At 46.4% G+C, this 19713-nt stretch overlaps 1 protein-coding gene across 1 annotated transcript in view; it reads left to right on the top strand.

Moving 5' to 3' along the window:
- LOC146189906 (somatostatin receptor type 2-like) overlaps positions 1 to 14387 on the top strand; it is a 167626-nt gene extending 153239 nt beyond the window's left edge. Inside the window, exons 2-3 of the mRNA XM_084604647.1 lie at positions 5584 to 5829; positions 10077 to 14387. Coding sequence (XP_084460773.1) covers positions 5584 to 5829; positions 10077 to 10133 — 303 coding nt within the window. The 3' untranslated portion in view covers positions 10134 to 14387. The remainder of the gene's footprint in view (positions 1 to 5583; positions 5830 to 10076) is intronic.
- Positions 14388 to 19713: the final 5326 nt, after the last annotated feature.

Consider the following 19713-nt stretch of genomic DNA (forward strand, 5'->3'; position numbering starts at 1 on the left):
ACGCATACAAGATTGGACATGAGCAGTGTCTCTCGCTTTCTTGTCGCGAGGTCATTTCACTCTCAGTACCTGTTACGTCAGTGGTCACGGGACCATGACGTTACGGTCCCTCGATCTCACGTGACCGATCGTGTGCTGTGCCAGGGCTCGTCACGCGACACTTATCTTAGAGGGACACTTAAGCTCTGTCTTTAAGAATTTGACGCGGCAGCGTTAACGCAATGTCATCTGTTGACGCATGACGTCACACCAGCCGACGCCCATTAGGTTACGGCCATGTCGCCTGTCAAATGCCACCTGCCAGCGCCGTGCTCGAAATTTTTCGCTCACTACGCCGACACCGACAACGCCGATGCCAGTGTTCTTAGGGAACGAGGTTTTTAACGGTATTGCGCACGAAACAAAGTCTCATATTATGCCGTCCTCCATAGTTAAAAAGGGGAGTTTTTCCTTTTTCCTTCTTTTTCTCATATACCCTCCTCTTTCTGGTGCTCGTAATGAGATGCGACTCGCCGACTTGAAGACAAAGTCTTCAAGACTAAGACAAAGACAAAGTTAGGCCCCGCCAGAATGAAATCCCACGAGGACTTAGAATAGATATTTCCACGATACATATCTAGCTAAATTGTGTCGTCCTTTTCTGCAGCTATAAACAAGACTCGCTTTCGAATCCATGCTGCTTTCTTGCCACTAATTAAACTTATTTTCCAAAACATGCTACGCCGCGGTCCTCAATGCCTCTGACTTTCAGCCGCATAAATTAAATGTTGGTGGGACGAAATTTCTTCCTTGGGGGTTGTTAGCAAGTGAAAGTCCATAAAAGGACGAAAACTCTTCTGATAAGAGGCAATCATATTAACGATTCGTTTTTGTATATTTCACGATGAGCGTCTGCATTTACACGATTTAATATTAGCAAGTTTCTCTTCACGTTATTGTTTTAAGCTTCCCTTTACACAAGCACAGCGTCGAGTTTGTTTATGTTGACAATGAACTCTCTTTAAATATGCTTTACTCCTCTCGCTGAATTTGCCACCGGAACCCCACTGCGGCCGTCTCCCACAACCGCTCTTAGGCACATGGCCTACTAAGTCTTCGTACGCATTGATCAAATTGGCACTTAAACTGTAGTAGACTTGATTTGCTTCTTCTTTTGGGCTCCAATAAATGCCGCCACAGTCTCTACAGGGCCTGGACTACGCTTTCCATTGTCTGTTCGTCGCGGCCTTGGGGCGATTAAATAAAAAGAACACGCGCATTCGATCCCGACCGCCAAATGGGCTCTACTCACTTATTCCGTGGCGTCCGATTAACCGCTATTTGAGTAGCCATGGCTGTTTTACAGAAATCGATACGGCGAGAGATGAGCCCGCCCAACCTTCTCGGATGTCTGTTTGTTCCGGTCTTCTGCTCGGGTGAAATCGACACGCGAATTCCGTTCCAACGAATCGACTCGACTAGCTTATTCCGTCGGGCTCCAATAACAGTGAGCTGATTCGAAGAGTGGCTACGCTTTTAGAGAAACCGAAATAAAGACAGGAAGACATGGAACGCTCGTGGTATGCGCAAAGCCGCCTCAGCCACGTGAAATATTTCTCTTCCCTCCCAGGGGTGAACAATTCGGATGAAAAAAAAAAAAAACTGCCGTTGCCGAGGAAGAAAAACTTCCTAAAGAACACGTTCTTTTCCCTGATAAGAAAAGCAGCTAAACTTAGTTCGTTTTGTTTGCTTAAGCGACGGCGGTTTCTTAGACGACTATGTGAAGGAGGGTCAGCGCATGGGGGCGTAATACGCCCGAAAGCCGCTTAGGGTGGCCGACAAACCCCGCAATCCCCCCCCCCCCCTCCCCTCTTCCCTGCCATATTCGCTGCCAGTGAACTCATCGCCGGGTTCTTTCGTGAAATAATAAGCAAAAAATGTCCTAACAGATGATCGTGTCTTCTTCGGGGCTTCATCGCAGCGCTGCAGACCAAACGAGCTCACGTTCGGAGCGAACTTCACGATTCTAAGACGAGTAAAGCTAGGAAGCGAAAACAAAGTTACAAAGCGGATGCGGCGGATTCAAAAGACTGGAGATAGAATGGAGATGGGACGGAAGGGGGGAGGGGGGCGGTCGTAATCTTGGGCTTTCCTCTCGTTACGGGACTCCTTGTACCCGCTTTCCTTACTCGTTTTTGTTATTTTCCTTTCAACGACGGCATGCTGTCGGTGTTGTTGCATCGGGAAATTGATCCGTCCTGTCCTTTGATTCGCTGGTTCGGCAAGGGCACGCTCAAAGCGATCTCTGTGCGCTGCCGCAATATCGATGCGAGCCGAGAAGCTACAGCGGTTTTTGCTGAAGAAAAGAAAATGCCTGTACATCTGCGCGCTGAGGGTGTCCGAATGCTCCCGGGCTCTCGTTTGATTTAGTCAATAGCCACTGCACAGGCTGGGCTTCTCCAATCCGTACACCCTCCCTCCATCAGACGCGCGTGATACGTCTCCAAAAGCGTCGTCTCTAGAGCCGAGCCTGAGCGTGGTGGTTGATTCAATATGGCGGCGGCGTTATAAAGGCGGCGTGCGCACCGCCTGCCGGAGCGGGAGGAAACTAATCAAAACAGAAAAATAATGGTCGACGCGATACGGCTGTGGAGGACGCCGAACCTCGCTCTCGCCCCGTATTTATAGTTTGGTTCAACGAACGGCGTCTTTTACAGTGTAGACTGTTTAGCTATAGCAGTGTTTTGCTTCCTTTCGTTCAGCGCGCCGTTCCTTGGCGGCTTCAGAGGCGTCAGTGAGCCTTCATCCCTCTATGCCCTTTCAAAGGTCGTGAGCACATTAAGTTTTCGTCTGCGTCCCGGAATGGCCTTCGCCGTTGCCTGCGTCGGAGCGAGCGTTGGCACCCCGTTTTAGAATCGGCGCAAGCCAGACTGCGCGAATTGATTCATATTTCTCATTTTATTTTTGCTACTTTATTTTAGAGGTGGATCACTGGCCTCCGTAATAGCACCCCTGTCACCGAAGCGGAGAGTTTTGGGGCCATATAAGAGTCTGCTCTAGAGATTATATCTCTGGAGAGATGATGTGTCGAGGCTGGTGTCAACGCGCTCTGCCGCCCCCTCCTTGCATGTCGGTGGCGGAATTGCGGAGGCTATATGGAGTCACGTCTGCACCACCGTTTTTGCTTGAAGCGCAATCGATAGACAACACATTTGTTTTTCCTCAGGAACCGGAAGTAGACAGGAAGATACAATATAGTTGCCATTTCGGTAATGGCTATAGACACCTCTCTTTCAAAATTTTTTTTTTCTAACCGTTCACGCGTAGCCTTCTGGATTTATCCCTCTGGTGAATACTGCTACCAGAGATGTTTTGTTTGTTTATGCGCATACTCCGATAAAAATGTACAAATACTCTTGAGGCTTCTTACGTGCGAGAAAGGGAGATAATTAGGTTATTTTGTGAAGTTTTCAGCCATTATACGTTACGTCTGGACATATCCTACACCTTAATATACCGTACTTCGTTAATGGCTGATTCACGCTGCTGTGGATCAATCTGTGAGTATCCGTGTCTCCTGCCCTACCATGCACCTGACCCATGCATGCTTCTTGGGGAGGACATTGGTACATGCTACCCAAGCTGGCAGGATCGCATTGATATAAAGCCCCGCCTTTATATTTATGCGCTCTTATAGCGTGCGTGGCTCGGGATCTAAGGGTCCTGGTTCAGTTCCCATCTCTGGTGCGCTACCCATGTAGGCAGCTCCTGCAACTCGGCCATGCCGTCTGTCCTCGGTACTTCACACAACCGGCTGGGCAATTACTGCCCACTCATTTCACTCGCGGCTAACCCTGGCAGTACAATTCATTGGCCTAACATTGGTGCTGTGGTGACAATATTTGGTCCAACATAGGTCCTGTGCACCACCAACATTGGACCGATGTTTTGTGCCGCCTAGAGGCATGATCAAGATTTTTGTGGCACGGGCGCCCGACTGCGAGTTTTCTATTAATGGGCATGTAAGGTTTTCGTATTAGTATCGCCGAGCTTACAATGGGGAAGGTGATGGGAGGGTCTGGCCTAATTAAAAGAGCACAAGCGTAAGTAGAATTCACAGGAACGTTAAGATTGGAGTTCACGCGCGCTGGTGGTGGCCAGTGGCCGTTCTTCATGATGTTAATTAATTCGCACTATCACTGTTGACCTCCAACTTGCGGTAAGAAAGCTTAGTCCAGTTCTTTGGAAAGAGCGATGAATTTTGTTTTTACTGTAATCCGTTTTAATCTTCGCTATTAATGATGACAGTTGTCGAATGAGAAAAATATGGAGTGCGGAAATGACTCTTTCCTTTGCCTCGTCACCTTTTTGACAGCATTTATTGAACAAACGACGAAGCCGAAAATAAAGCTGATTAGAATCATGGCCTGCCGTGGAGGTTTCGTCTCCGATGATTAAATGTTGGGGAGTGGTTGCTGTGTATATTACCTTTATATTTTTCAAATAAACTTCAGTAGTTAACAGCGCTTCTCCTTCCTTCTCTTTGTCCCCTGTCGCAGCGTTTCTAAGTTTTCGAAGATTTACCAACTCGCTAAAATGTATTTTATGCTTGAAACTGGGACTACAATGGCGGTGGTTGAGATACTGATTTCACTCGTACTTGTTCTCTGACACTCTTCACAGATTGTTTTAACTGTGATCGCAAGTAGTGGTTGATAATATGGTGGCATGGTTGTGTGAATATTTTTTTTTTTTCAGAAAAACTGTCCCCTTCCTCCCTCCATTGTCCTGAATTTCGACTTCTCAATGATACGTTTGGCATACGCAGCATTAACGTATGCTGTGACAGCCCGGCTTCCATTGTACACTTCGAAGCTGTTTCGCTTATTTCATCCTCAACTTCTTTCCGCAATGCGGAGAGCACAGAGGCGCGTAGTTCAACCAACCATATGCATCGGGTAGCCACGGGATCTGAAAGCTGGAATTGCTTTAGGAATCTCCGCATAAACTTCTTTTCGCATGTTCTCACCTTCATCGCATCCTGCTTTTTCGGAGCACATTTCCTTTGTCCTCTTTAATCCGAACTTTCCTCCTGATCCTCTTGCGGCTGGTGAAAACGCTGGCGACGATCTCGTTACATTCTAGAAGCGGGCGTTTAAAAGCTCGGCTCTCAGACTGCCTGTCACTGGTGCACTGTTTCTATTTCGTAGCCCAACTCACCCAACTCCACCCAACGCGCTCAACTTAACGAAATCTGTAGCTGTGTTTTTTGCGCTTGTCAACAATTCAGTAGCTCCGGCAGGTTGGTTGGATACCATGGCAACAATCTGCCACATGTGAGTTATGCGCTCGGCCAATGTGACGTAATGCCTGGTTTTGATTAGTGTAATACATCTCACTTAAAAATAAATTCGTTATAAAGACGCGCAAGAAATAATGAGACAAAGGATAAGAAGGAAGAGATAAAGTAGATAATGAGTTATATCAGATGGAGCGAATAATGAGATCTATTCTACATACAATTCGTACTACACGGGCGGTTAGCTTATGTCAGCTTGCCAGCGCAAAGGACTAAGTGTTCTGTGCTTGTTTGTGTCATTACAGTGCATGGACGACGAAGGGAGCAGTAGGCGCTCATCCGAAGGCGGAGGCGGGCGCCGCAGAAAACGTCGCCGGCGGCGCCTCCTATCGGCAGGACCATGCTGTAGCGAGCGGCCAACGAGCACGACGACCGCGGGCGCCGCCGCGTTGTTGCTCAACGAGCCGTCGACAGCCACGACGCCTGCCGTCAGGAACGGCAACCAGGGTGCCCGCGCCGGTGGCGCCAATGCGGCCACCCAGCAGGAACAGGTGGATACTCACTTATTACTAAGGCGAAACCCTTTATGGCCTCATCGTTGTCGTCAGCAAAAGTGTTTTTGTTTTGCACGGCCCATGCGTTTTCTTTTGTTCGTTTTGTACATTTCATATCAATCGAAAGCATTATATAAGGAGGGGTGCTTACTTGTTTCCAACTGAAAACTGCGGCGGAAGCACGCACAAAAAGCAGTAACCGAAAAATAACTACAAAAAAAGCATGTTCAAAATCAAGTAGTCGCACCATTTTTTCGAACACCATTTCGAACATGATGGTTTAACGTGACGGAAACTAAGGGCTATGCTCGCTTTCTTAAGATATTTGCAGCACTAATAAAGGTAAGGGTGACCTCTGCCAATCAATGCGGCGCGTACGCTACATGATTAAGCTACGCTTGTGTCGCTTGCGCATTTTGAGGTCGCGCATCCCTGCCTTTTAGCGGTTAAGTTGGCATCAGCATTTCGCATCAACACCTCCAAATAGCTGTCGCTGAAATTACATCACGTATGAAGCGCGTGTACCTGTTCGTGCGCGTGACGCAAGCCTTTTCTTGTACACCTCTACCCCACGCCCCACCCACCCTACCGTAAAAAAGGATTAGAACTGACCTGTGGCGTTGACGCGAGTTTCGCGGCATTAAGGCAACTGAAACCTTCCACCAAAGCTAATAACTCTTCGTAACACAAAAGATGTCTCTCAAATTTGCATATCTCCGTTAAACCACTCATATTACAAATCATTAAGGTAAAGTCAGGTTTCGTTGTTCTTTCTGCAAAGTACTCATGAGCTTTTATACAAACCCTCGTTTTAATTCATGCCTAAAGTCGTGAGCACAGTGTCTAGAGCGCTTGAGTGGTCCGCTGCGTAGAACGTGAAGCGAATTTTTAACGCTGCTGCTATTCTAAGGCCAGTGTTCTTTATTCTACGTTGTTCGCGTGGCTATTTTGCCGCGTTCGAGCGCAAGTATTAGTATCGCCTTAAAACACCTGCTTTCTTTCCTCAACACAGCACCGGTCGAGAGCTCTCGATTACGTCGGTTATAGCATTTGTCAAAGACGTGTAGCGGAACATGTGCAGCTCCGCTAATTGTCAAGAGACCGGCAGCGGTATAGAGAAGAACAACATTCAGGAAATTCTGGGATGTAATCGTGCCGTGACACACTGCACGAGACGACGGTGAATTGATTGTAGTATACGGTGAGTTTCGGCAAAGGAAAGCCGCTGTGGAAAACTTCAAACGCTTCCTATTGCCGCTGTGAAATCGAGCATCGGGAAATCTGAGAGGAAATGGGCGTAACACCTAGAGCACCTCTCGCAGATCCGAGCATGCGTACGGGGTCCTAGAGAAGAAACAAGCATCCTTGCGCGCCTTCCTGTAAGAGCGCTCTTTGTTCGCAAGCCGCAGCACGCGGCGTGCACGCAACTAAAACATGAAAGCACAACTCATTTTGTCGAAACGCAAAAAAAAAAAAAAAAAAAAAGTCAGGGACAAAAGGCCGAAGTGGAAAAGGGTTAGCTTGCAAGCTAATTTTATCTGGCGCATGGAAGCATATATAGAGAAGAAAGCGGTCCAAGAAAGAAAAACAAGGCGAGACTCATCGCGCGCTCATGCCATGACCACCAAGGCACGCGATTTCCTTTTCTGACGAATGTGCCGATAAAGTCCCGGCGCACACAGCTGCATTCTTGCGAATCAATCGTGTCTCGATTATTCCCTGTATACAACGATCCCTGCTCTTTGCCTCAACAGTACAGTCCGACCAAGCAATGGCTTGCAGATGGGCAGTCACAGCAGTGTTCAGACAAGTTGCCCTCCCTTGGTGTACCACAGTTCGCTTGTGTTCTACCAGTATTTCATTTAAACATCTGTTAGTTTTCCCTATGTAAAATGAGTAAACTTGACCAGCTAGCCCAATAAACAGCCTTGCTGTGAAGCACAAGACGTCCAGGGCCCTCCGCCTTTTCAAAAACCTACAGGAGTATGATACGCATGGGCGTTCACTGGTAGTATCATTCGAAGTCGTTAAAGGAACACTGCATATGAGGACACCCCAATTTGATTTTGTGTGACAGAAAAGTGTGGATTTATTGCTGAGAAAATATATATTTAAAATTTTCCCCGTTACTCAACTAAAATTTGTGCTAGCGCGATGCACAGGCAGCATGTACCTGTGAAATCGGCTTGTGATGTCGACACCTTTTTTACATATACATGGTGTCCCAGCTAAATGTGAACAAAGTTTTATTAAATAAGGTGCACCCTAGCCCCGTGAAACCTACGGAGAGCAGCTGAGAGTCGGTAATGCTGCTCTGCTGTATATGTTTAGTCCGCTTACGTGTATTAAATTTTTTTGTATTGGTTTGTATTGTATATTTGTATTGTTTTTTTGTATTGGTTTGAGGAAGAAAGATTCAAGGAAAACGTTTTAGATTGGCTCAAAAAACGGCTAGCTACGTTGTTTCCGTCAAGCTACGGTTTACGAGGCTTTCTTTATTGCCCTTCGAACAAAGCCCGCGAAATACGAAAAAAAAAAATCCTAAAGCACTGTGGAATTAACACTGCTGTAATGCGAAAGCCAGAGCATTGCTGCTGCAGACGGTGCATCACGTTTGCTCTCATTATCATATCATATAAATGCACGGTCAGTATCTCCTACTATCATCATTGTCATTATTACTAATCGCAGCATAGCATTGTCACCTCTGGTATCACCTACAAGGAGAATTTACGTTTCACGATCTCGGCCGTGGCGCAGTTGGTTAAAGCACTCGGCTGAGGATCCGAGGGATGGGGTTTCGTTCCCGGTGGAGAAAGGATTTTTATTTTTCTGATGACGTCACTAGGGTGATTGACAGGTGACACATGAGCGCACAGATCCGACGCCAAATCCCGCGCACATCCCACGCACATCCCGCGCACAACTCTCGCGCACGAGATTTCGTTCCATGAGCATAGAAAGGATTTTGCCTTCAAAAGAAAACACGTGATAAGGCAGCAATTTCGGCGCTCCCAGACAACCGATCGAGTAACGAAATACGCTTATCTCTGCAACAATGCTCCGAAATAGGTTTGACGTTTTGCGATGGTTTCGTTTCGAGAAGTACACCTGGAACTGCTTGTCCTATAAAAAGAGAGCAGGCGTTGCTTATCACGGAAGGCAGCTCTAGTAGAACGTCACTGTCGAATAGAGAGATTTAGGTTACCGTGATCCGCGATCCGCCACCGTGGCTCTCTACAGCGCGTGGGCGGGGCGGTCAAGCTGATTGGTCCCGACGCGGCAGGTCTGTGTGCCGACATCCGGTATGTGGCGCCATCTGTCGGCGTCAAGGGGGGTCTGGGCATGCACAGTGAAACGCGCGGTGGCGGATCCCAGTAGCGTATCGCGGATCACGGTAAGCTAAAACTCTCTACTGTCGGGACACCGTGCAAGCGCGTTGGCGACGACGACGCGCCGCGTTTTGATGTGACGTGACATTAGCACCTCATCACTATTGGATATGTGCTCCAGTCGTCAAACGAAGCTCGAAGGTTCAAGGCTGTAAAAAAATTGAATCAGCCTTTAGTAAATGTTGCACACCTTCATCGCGAATAAGAATTCCACCATGTTTTTCTACACACTCGCTTTTACAGCTTACTTGCAACAATCGCTGGCGCATCCCTCTTCACTACCGCAAATAATAATAATAATAATAATAATAATAATAATAATAATAATAATAATAATAATAATAATAATAATAATAATAATAATAATAATATATTAATTGGTACACAAGAAGGGAAATGCGCCATGTCTGTTAAACCCCGCTTAGAGCGAAATTGCTGACAAAAGAGGTCTTAGTTATTTGATCGGTCGTTTGGGAGTGCTGAAATTGCTGTCCCATCATCATCATCATCATCATCATCATCATAATCTATCACGTGGTTGTTTTTGTATTTCGCGGGCTTTCTTCGAAGGTCTCTTGAACAGCGACTCTTGAACAGTGAGCTGGGTGTCTGTCCTTGGCATGCAGTAATCATCGATAAAGACTGATTACGAATTTGTCCTGAGGGTTATTTTGAGAAACTATGCGACGAAAATGTTACGTAAATACCCTTGCCTGTAGGAACGCTGAAAAACGAAACATCTCGAGGCGAGGAAGTTGCATACTTTTGCTCGTGGCCTGTGTTTCTTATGCTGGCTTTGAATTGCAATCACTTCTCGCTTTGGTAATGTATATACCTCGTTTATCTTTCCAGGGTGAACAGGCCGCCGAGCACCTGCTTCTAGGTCCGCTCGTAGACGTTCCACACTAAGCCAAGTTCCCGTCCCTTCCGTCCCTTGAAGTCACAGCCAGCCAGGCCTCCAGAAGGAGCATAAGGAAGAAGACCTTCACGAGCAAAAAAAAAGACAACAAGCACAAGGGAATAAGAGCCCCTCAGCAACTCAATATGAAGGCGTCACACAGTAGCCGATGCCAATGATTGCGACGCTGATGCGAAAGCCGCAAAACGGCGTCGTACCAAGTGACTCTTCGATGACGTTTTGTTGCCCTGAGGATAGAGCGACATGACACGGCGCTCAAAACCGAGCTCAACGTGACCACGACACACACACAAAAAAAAAAAGCCCGCCTGCGCAGTACACAGAAGAACGTTCAGAGAACGATACTCTGAGGAAGAGGCACTTCGGAGACTGTACCGTAGCCAGTGACACTGGTACTCTATTAAGCAGCGATGTTAGGCCTAACCGTATCGCGCAGACTACGAAGGATATGCGCCGTCAAGCCTCAGGTCAGGACAAAGGAAAATGACAACCGTGTCGATGCTTCAAGAAGCACCAAGGGTAGACGCTGGGTGTGGTGACACATTGACATAGAGACCCAGCTGTTTTTGAACTTTGGCAGACGTCTTTGTTCCGGAGTGCGGTTCTGCGCTCCTGCTGTGTCCCAGCGACCTTTTCCTGAGAACACATTTTGTGAGGTGCACCGGCGGACGTGAAGCGATGGTTTCAAAAGACATTCGCCACAACCCTCGTCTTGACGTTCCGGCTGGCTACGTCTTGTTGACGGTATCGTGGCGATGGCTTGTGTCTTTCAGCTTTGAGACCGTGGTTAAAAGACGGAGGCCGCGACTGCGCCTGAAGAACTCATGAGCTTCGCGCGTGCTACTGTAGGCAGACCTGAGCGATAGGTTCACTTGAGAAGCAAAGCGTACCTGAGACAGAACTGCGCAATCGTCCTCGGCACTCCCCAGTCGCCGCCGGTGACTCCGACTGTGATGATGAGGCAGTTGATCCATGCACGTTTTGTGTTTTGCCCCCTTAGTAAAATACCACGCTTGCAGCAGTGCGCTTTGCTTTACGCTGTTTGCGTTTCTGAATGAAATCAATCAATCGCTGTTTAGGTGGTGTCGTTTGCTTTCTGGATAGTTTCCTACCCGTCTTTGTGGCTTTGTGTTTTCGTGGGACGAATTTTTCATCGGCCAGGCAGCCGTGAAATTCGCAATCGCGCAACGTCTTTCGCAATAGTTGATCCTACATCTTCTTAAGATTGGAAGTCTACGGGAGATTCCTTCACCTTTTTATAGGAACCATGTACTAATACCCCAACCACCTCGACCCTTGACCATGCTCTCTTAACCACGGTCTCAAAGCCTCGTAGCAAGCCAGACGATGACCAAGCAAGAAGTCCTGAGTGAAGGAGGGAACGTGTTCGCGTCCGTCGCCTCCGATGCGACATTGGTGCCATTTTTTTGTTCCTCTTTTAACCGAGACCAATTTATGAGGCTGCGCCCCGTAGACTCGAGTGTAAGTGTTTACAAGTGATATACAGTGCATCAGTATTTCTTCGCAAGTTGACTGTGCGCGTGCTTCTTAAAGTGGTCGGCTGTAACTGCCTTCGCTCGCTCGCTCTGTTTGTCTGCGGAGTTCGCTCCCCACAACCAGCCACGCGACAGAATGCGTCGTTGTAATCATGGTGGAGGCAGAACCTACGCAGTTATCTCTCTCCTTTTTACTGTGTGCTAATATATGTGCGCGAGCGCTACACCTGTTGAATCGACAGCCGCTGGCTGACGTTGAAAGGTTTAAGTTGGTCCAAAGGAGTTAAGCGGAACATGTTTTCACGCGCACCTGAGCGCAGACTTGTGCACACTGCCGTCATTAACTGGAAAGTGCCAGTGGCGCCATCTGTCACGATGTATCCGAAAAAAGAAAATGGTTTGGGCTGCAACGGTGTGCATCGCCAGTCGAGTTAAATGGACTGCGGGACGAAGTCATCGCTCAGTTATTTTATGTCTATCTATCCTATGGCTTCAAACTTCCCAGCAGAGCTTTTTGATCTTGCCAATGGGGAAACTCCGCTTCAAAAAAATTAGTTGTTGTTTAACTCCGGTTAACCCTAGTTGAATTGCGATAGCAACGGCGGAAGTTTCTTTTGCCTGCTACATTATTCCCCTATCACGCCCTATCACTGTAAGGTGCTACATTATTGGGGACGCTTAAGCTCATTTTTTAGGAGTATGACGCGAGAGCATAAGTTACAAAGCCTTCTTCTCCTTCTCCTCCTCGGCTGTTCAAGGTCAAGCGTGGCGCCCACAGGGGATACGCGCCGACTCGAAACATAGAAGCTGCCTGCTACTGCCTTCATCGTCTGCTGAAAATCTCTTTGTTTATTTTTTTTATTTCATTCTTATTTATACGAACATCACGCCTAAGAATTTCTATTATTGCATCTCTCGAGCTGGTTTTGTTTGTCAGGTGGTTCTGCACTTGCCAACAGCCGGGAAGTTTGCAACTCAGACACAGTTTCCTTTAATGGCCGCGGGCGTCGCCACTATTCATACACACCCAAATTTTGACCAGTATAACCCGCCGTTTTTGATACATGGGCCCTATGGGAAACTTCGGAACAGGTACTATTAAGGAGCTCTGCTTCCCAGCCCTCCTCCCCACCCCACTTTTAACTTCACCTCTCCATCGTGTTCTACGCTGCCTCCATCTACGTTACCCTTGTTTTGGAAGCCACCCTTTTGCCGTAATAGACCGCCGCTTATCCATGCTGTGTATTACGTGATCCACTGCACTTCGTTTCTGGCTCCTTTAAATCAGTGTGAGAGCGTCATCTGCTCGTGCTTGTTTTCAGCAGTTATATTCTAATCTGATATCGGAGCGGTGCATCATTGCTGTCTAAAATTATCTCTGTATAATCTCCCGCATCGAACATTTCACGTATACTTAAAGGGTAGGGATTTCCCTGTTTGGCACATGGCCTCCAACCGCGCAGAGTGGCAGCCTAGGAACATTCTAGCGGCAGATGGCACCAACCGCATATTCCGATATGGCGGTTCCCAGTGCATTCGTCGGGACGCTATTTTCTGGTCTGTGAGAGTCAAGCAGTTTTTCAAGCGTGTTGACATTGCTTATACTTTTGCTGTTGTCACTTGAACGGGTACACACATCACACTGACGTCACGTGTTTTATCTCCCATTTTCCTGATGAGAAGGAAAATCTTTTTTTATTTCTTTCTCTCTTGCGCTGCTACTGTACCATACTCGTGTATGTGCGGCAATGATGTACTTTAGGGACATCATGCCGCACCGTGAAAGACTTAGTGGGTGATTGAGCGTGTATGTGAAGTCATGTGGCGCTACGAGAGAGCTGGCCTTCCCTCTATGTTCTTTATATACTTGGTATTGATTACGTCATCACTGTGGTTTCACGGCGAAACCGGCTGTCTTCTTGTTGTGCAATTAAACTATCAATCTCCGGCCAATGGTGCATTCCATATGTGATACACATATAGGCGTTTCTATTCGATAGGGGCGTCATGGGTGCCGCAGAAACAGATGGGACGAAAAACCAAAATCTCAACTATAGCTGAAAGCTTTTCATGCGAGTTTTAGTGGAACAAAAATTTCTCTGATTTATACGAGAGGCTTGTAAGGCAACGTGCGAACTTGCGGTGTCCCAGAATGTAAAGGGAACAGCGTAATGAAAATTCAGTGCTGAAAACAGAGTCGTTGAAACAGGAGCATTCATGGGCGATAGAAAAACGCAAAACCTAATAATGACCTGCCGCCAATAATCTGTACTTCCCCTTGACAGTTCTCTTCTTAGAGCAACATACTCGTAGGTTGCTGTATGGCTCTGAAACTGAGCCCGCAGCACGTTTGCACATAGCTGTAAAACTCAGTACTTATCATACGTGAGCGATGAGGCCAATTTTACACTCAAACAACGCCTATAAAAACTTTTCTTCCTTTTTCCTACCCGCTTAAGCCTGTTCTGCTCAATTCTGAATATCTGCGGCCGTCGTAGTCGCCATCTTTCCCAGCAAGATCTAGCGTTCGGTAATTATTAAAAGGTGGCGCATACTCTTCGTCGGTAAACTTTATTGAAGTAATTTTGGGTAAGTGTATTGGGGCCAGTAAATTGTTAACTGTGGCGTTGCCGTTTTTGTAGCACTGGGTCGTGGTAAGCGTTACCGCTGGTGTTTCGATAGAAGCTTGGTAACTTTTGCTGCCCGTAAGCGTGACTAGTGAAGTTAAGTATTTGCCGGTCAACGTAAACAGTGACGTTGACCGGCAACAGTGGCTTTTAATAAAAATAAAAGTCACCGTGTGGTGCTCAGACGTCCAATATCACCTGGTGAGATCAGTATCGAAAAAATTGGGAATTAAGGTGCTTGTCCAAGCATGCCCACTTTTTAATAAGAGCATTTTCTTCTCTCTCGGAGAAGAGGAACCTAGCCGACCCAGCCCAGTACAATCTCATCCTTGCTCTATATTGCCGATGAAGCCATTTACAAGTTTATCCTAAGCGTATTGTCCAAACCACTTCTCATTATTATGCTTAGTCACTGTCGCTAGAGCTTGTTTCCGATGCGTAGTTAATTTTAACAGTATTTTTAATATATTTGCATTTACTGCGTCCGAAGAACAGACTCGCTTACCGTGAAGACTGTAGTGGTTTCTGATAGTACGAAACGTTTCACTGAGGGCGAACTACTGTGTAGGAATGTTTCTCCACCGCCCTTCTAGTGAAATGGACGGACAGGGTACCACCTACTTACACTAAGGAGGGAACGAGCCCACCGTTTACATTTGCATAGCTGTTGTTTTTTTCCTTCATGGACGTCCGACTTATGGTGCTTGGTTAGACAGGGTTCTCCGCACGTTCGTAGCATATCGCAAAAGCCATCGGGGCCGGCACGTCGTTAGAAGGGTCACCCGTAACAACGGGCAACTCGTTGTACCGAACTGCGCGAATAAAAGCTCAGTGTACATGTCGCGTTTGACAAACATTGCCTAATCTTCACAATTCGTCCACCGTGTATCTTGTAATCTTAGTCCTGCCCTCTTTGCAGTGATGCGTCAGCATTGAATCCATACTACATTCATTAAATTAGCATTAGCCTAAAACTCTTGTTTGCGTCGCTAGCTGCGAGTGACACAATTATAGCTTGTTTCTAAGCGACTCCGTTTCTATTTTCGTCCCTATTTATAAAACAAAACCCGTCGTGTCAGGAACCCCAGATCTTCCGTTCACGAAGGAATACCCAGGGTTGCATAGAAGCAGTTTCATGCTCCTGTTGCCAGAATGGTGCCGAATATAATAATAGCCTGCCTGTATACGTACCTTATAAAATTTCGATCGCAATGTCCTATTTATCTGCACTTCGATTAAAAGCGGCAACGCACCACCAGGCGTAATTTTTAACCTCGTCTCAGTACCATCACATAGCAGAGCCGTATACGTTCTCTAATTGAAGATATCACTGAGGATGTGCTATATAGCGCAGTCAAGAGCACCAACAGTGTAATCTAGCTGATGTGCTAATCCAGTCGAGCACACCAACAGTGTAATCTAGCTGGTTGGCTAAACCAGCCAAAGGTTGTCTCGTTTCATACAGCACGCTACATACTTAGGGAACATTTAAGTTGCGTTAGTACCAGATTTGACCCACTGTAATAAAAAAAAAAATTAACGATGGTCGATGCGACACGTTACGCGTACCCCTCATGTAGGGATTAAAGTCTGGATAGCTTAGCTAATATTTTTAGCCGTAATTCATGCGGAAATACTAATTGCACTTTCTCTGTTTACACTATGTTATACAGCTGACCTTCTATTTTGCTATTAGTTTTTTTCTGAGACGTGAGAGAAACTGTAATTGATCGAGCAAATTGGTTAGTGTAAACGTGCTGTATAGCGTGGCCTCTACCTGCCCGCTTCTCTTCAAAATACAGATATCGGGATGGGCAAGGTAGTTTGGTTGACTGAAGGGCATGTCGAGTTAAGATCGCGGACCGCTTTCGTCTGCGTATGCACAGCACGAACCAAACTTTGTGGATGTAACTCATCGCTTACCTTTCTTCTCTCAAGGTGCTATGACATGCATAACTGCGTCCGTCGAGGCCAGCTCCCTCGAAGCGCCGTGTTTTATTTGTCTTTACTTATTTATGCGTGGTTATCCAGTGCACTGTTGCGTCATGCCCAAATGCATCGTGCGTGATAGGTGAGTGTTTTAATCGCGCACATTCAAAGGGAAAAAACGTGTTTAAAGACATGTGTGCCAAAGGATTGTATGTAACAACAACTTGTGGCGAATAACGCAATCAGTTTTAGATAGCATCTTTACCAGCCGTTTTAATAGAAACGATCTTTAGGACAAAGCAGAAAGTGACCTTTGAATTCTTTCGAAGCATAGCGCTGACACTTCAGTGACAGAATGAAGGCCACTACTCAATAGTTCCCGGTGGTTATTGATCTACACAACTCCTTTTTGTCACTCTCATGGTGCTCGGAAACAGCCCTTGTCGAATTTACAAAAACAAACGATAGAACGATGCATCGGAAAGAGTTGAGTACTTATAAAAAAGACTTAAAAATTTGGTTTTCAAAGTAAAAATAATAACATAGCTTGACTTTCTTTGGAGTCTCTTTGGACCTCGACTCAAGCCACCAGATGAGCTCGGAGCCCACCATTGTAACGGCGCCAGTTTCTGTTTGCACGCCCATCGCAATGTTTCCCAACATTACACATATTCATCGCCCACGATGTCACAGTTATGAACCATAACAGATTTTCGTCTTTTTGACGTCAGAACGGAACTGAAAAACCAAAGCGATGAGCTTCCAACCCTGCTTAGGGCATCGCGATTGAAACGCCGCAGGAATTTTCCAGGCTTCACGTAAAGCTCTAGGCTAAATAAAATTTCTTGTCGATTATCGATTACTGGTCAGCTCAGTGCTCATGTATGCTGTGCAGGGGACGAACACATGTTGAAGTGATGAGAACGACGTCATATAAAATCTCGCAATGCCAGTGTCGGATCACTATCATCAGTAGTAAGATCATCTCAAGTGCAGTGCAAAGTGTTCAGAGCACTTCCGAAGATAGCTTAAGCCAAAGCCAATCACTCAGTGGCCAAAAGCTAAATAGATATTGTGACGTCACAGACGCTCGGTTACAAGCTGTGCGGCCAGACTCATCTGTTCATTCCAGGCTAATAGCGTTTTACTCGAACCACCCTCATATTCGATGCTCTTGCGTGAACGCAATATCCCATTCAGCACCGAAACAAACATAACCGGACCTAAGCGTCTGAACACGGTTCCTTTCAGTTTGACTCGCACGTATCATTACCGAACAGCGCCCGCGTGTTCGCATTTGTGGTCAGGGTAGTTTACCGCTAAAGCGCTTACATTTGCGACGCAAATGGTACAGCGTATAATGACATAAGAGCCGCCTTATTTTTTTTTTGTCTTCCTGAAGTCCTGCCCGGTAACACGCCGCTAATTATGTCGGCTGAATGACGTCATAGGTCATGTGTTACCGGTCAGTTGTTCACTTTGCCCTAATGGTCTAGTCACCACAGACGTTGATTGTAATGGAGGTGTCAAATGTAGGGGCACGAAATAGAAATGGCTGTTATTTTGAACGGGCTTTCCTTTTCTTATTTATTGTAGCAGGTAGCAGCAGCGCACTGGATGTTTTCGCACCGGGGTGTTTTCTACTGTGAGTGAGTGCTTGTTTGTGTACGTGTGTGTGTGTTTGTCCGCTCAGCACTCGGGGACAGAGCTCTCAGAAATCAGTGGTGTCGCGTTATTTTTATGTAGGCGCTAAGCCAACGAGCTGGTCTTGGCTCGGCTTTCAGCCATCCTGTTGAACGCGTTTTCTTGACCACCTAGCGCTTTCCGCTAGTTGTGCACATGGAGTATAACCGCTGTGTTTCGGTGATTGGCTAAGAACGAACCTTAACCTGGTTTTTGCTGGACGTTAAGGGGACGTTGTTTCCCAAACGTTCCTACGCTGCTTGCAAAGATGACAGCATCTGTCTGACCGTACCCTATAATGACTTGAGACAGTGGAACGCGCACAACGCCAGTTTCCTGATTTCCTAGATCTTGCACAAAAGACGGCCTGTAAACTTAAAGCTCAAGACACTTTTCTTGTTACAGTGTGTTACTGGAAGATAACATAAGCCTAAAGATACAGTGCGCTGTGCAGCTCTTTCTAGTCTGTGAAAAAATAGTGGTGGCTGAATATTTAAGCCTGACTCAAAACGACCGTTTACGAACTTCAAATCCTGAGGCACCGCATTACAATAGGTTACCGTAAAATTCAAGACACAGCCAGCTCGTTTTAGCTGCATAGGAAGAAAGTATTTGTGTCTGTGGTAGTCTTCTATACGCTCGTCAACAGTTGTAGTAAGAGCTGGCTGAAACAGGAGCTTGTTTGGAGTTTTCCTACTTTGCAAGTGCTGAAACACTTCAACTCACCGAAAACCTTTCAGCCTTCAGAAGGAGCTGATCAGATACAAAACCACGGAAGCCGAATGCGTCGACACAGGGCAAATTTCGTTCCCCTGTGCACAGCTGCGGAGGTGCCTAGTGCCGAGAAAGGAAGACATGTGAGCCGTGTAACACTATCCTTTGTATGATAAAAAATTGTCTGAAAAGAGTGTCAAATGAATCGCAACGCCTGTTCTTATCGAGTCTTTGTGTGTGCTTAAGTGATGGAATGTATAGATTACAAGAGTACCCAAATGTTGAACTTTGTGCAGAAGGGTTGCTTGGACGTGGAGCCACTGTATTGTGAATGTCGCCTCTATTAGATGTTGTTGTTCGCGAAACTCTACGGTCGTTCTAAAATGTATTGTGTTGGTGATGCACGACATATGGCTCAAACACTGCACTAGTTCGGGTTGAGACGACCTCTGTATAAGATTATTACGGGCATGACATGATGGAGCTCTGCTCGACGACGTACAAAACTAAACTACTCAGGACAGAGGAATGTTTCATTCCCGATTTACCACTGACAAGTCATTGCTGCTGGAGAAGTTCTCAAAACTGTTTTCACTAAACTAACTTACCGCATTTCATAATGCGGAAATATTCGTTACAATGCGGCCTGAGCTATTGTCATCCAGTAGCTGAATTCACAAATCTCTTTGTTCGAAAAAACAAAAACCGTCTCTAGACGTAGACAGCTGTTCCTGTCACTGCGTGGAACTATGGCCTAACAGCTGTGTTAGGCATTAGAGCAACTAAAAAGACGGTGCAATTACAGAGATAAAGAAGGACTCGTGAGGATAACCTTCTTATAGAATACCTTGAAAATGTTAGGCTATAAGTACCAAGAAGCCCACTACGGCCCGTTAGCTCGAGCTAACACGATTCGACCTTTCCGTTATTTCGAACTAACTTTTTGGTCCGTAGAGATCAGTGCATCAATGGTTCCCGTTAATACAAAATTCCGAATAATTAGAAGAAATTTTCTGATTCGACGTAAGAAGAGAGAGCAAGATGACTTACGCGATGGAAGCGAGGATGACGCAATGATAATGCAAGCATTTTACAATTTGAAGGCCGCTAAAGGGTAGCTG

Source organism: Amblyomma maculatum, chromosome 5, assembly GCF_055883805.1.
Source record: "Amblyomma maculatum isolate TAMU_Amacu chromosome 5, ASM5588380v1, whole genome shotgun sequence".
In the NCBI taxonomy this organism is placed as follows: domain Eukaryota; kingdom Metazoa; phylum Arthropoda; class Arachnida; order Ixodida; family Ixodidae; genus Amblyomma; species Amblyomma maculatum.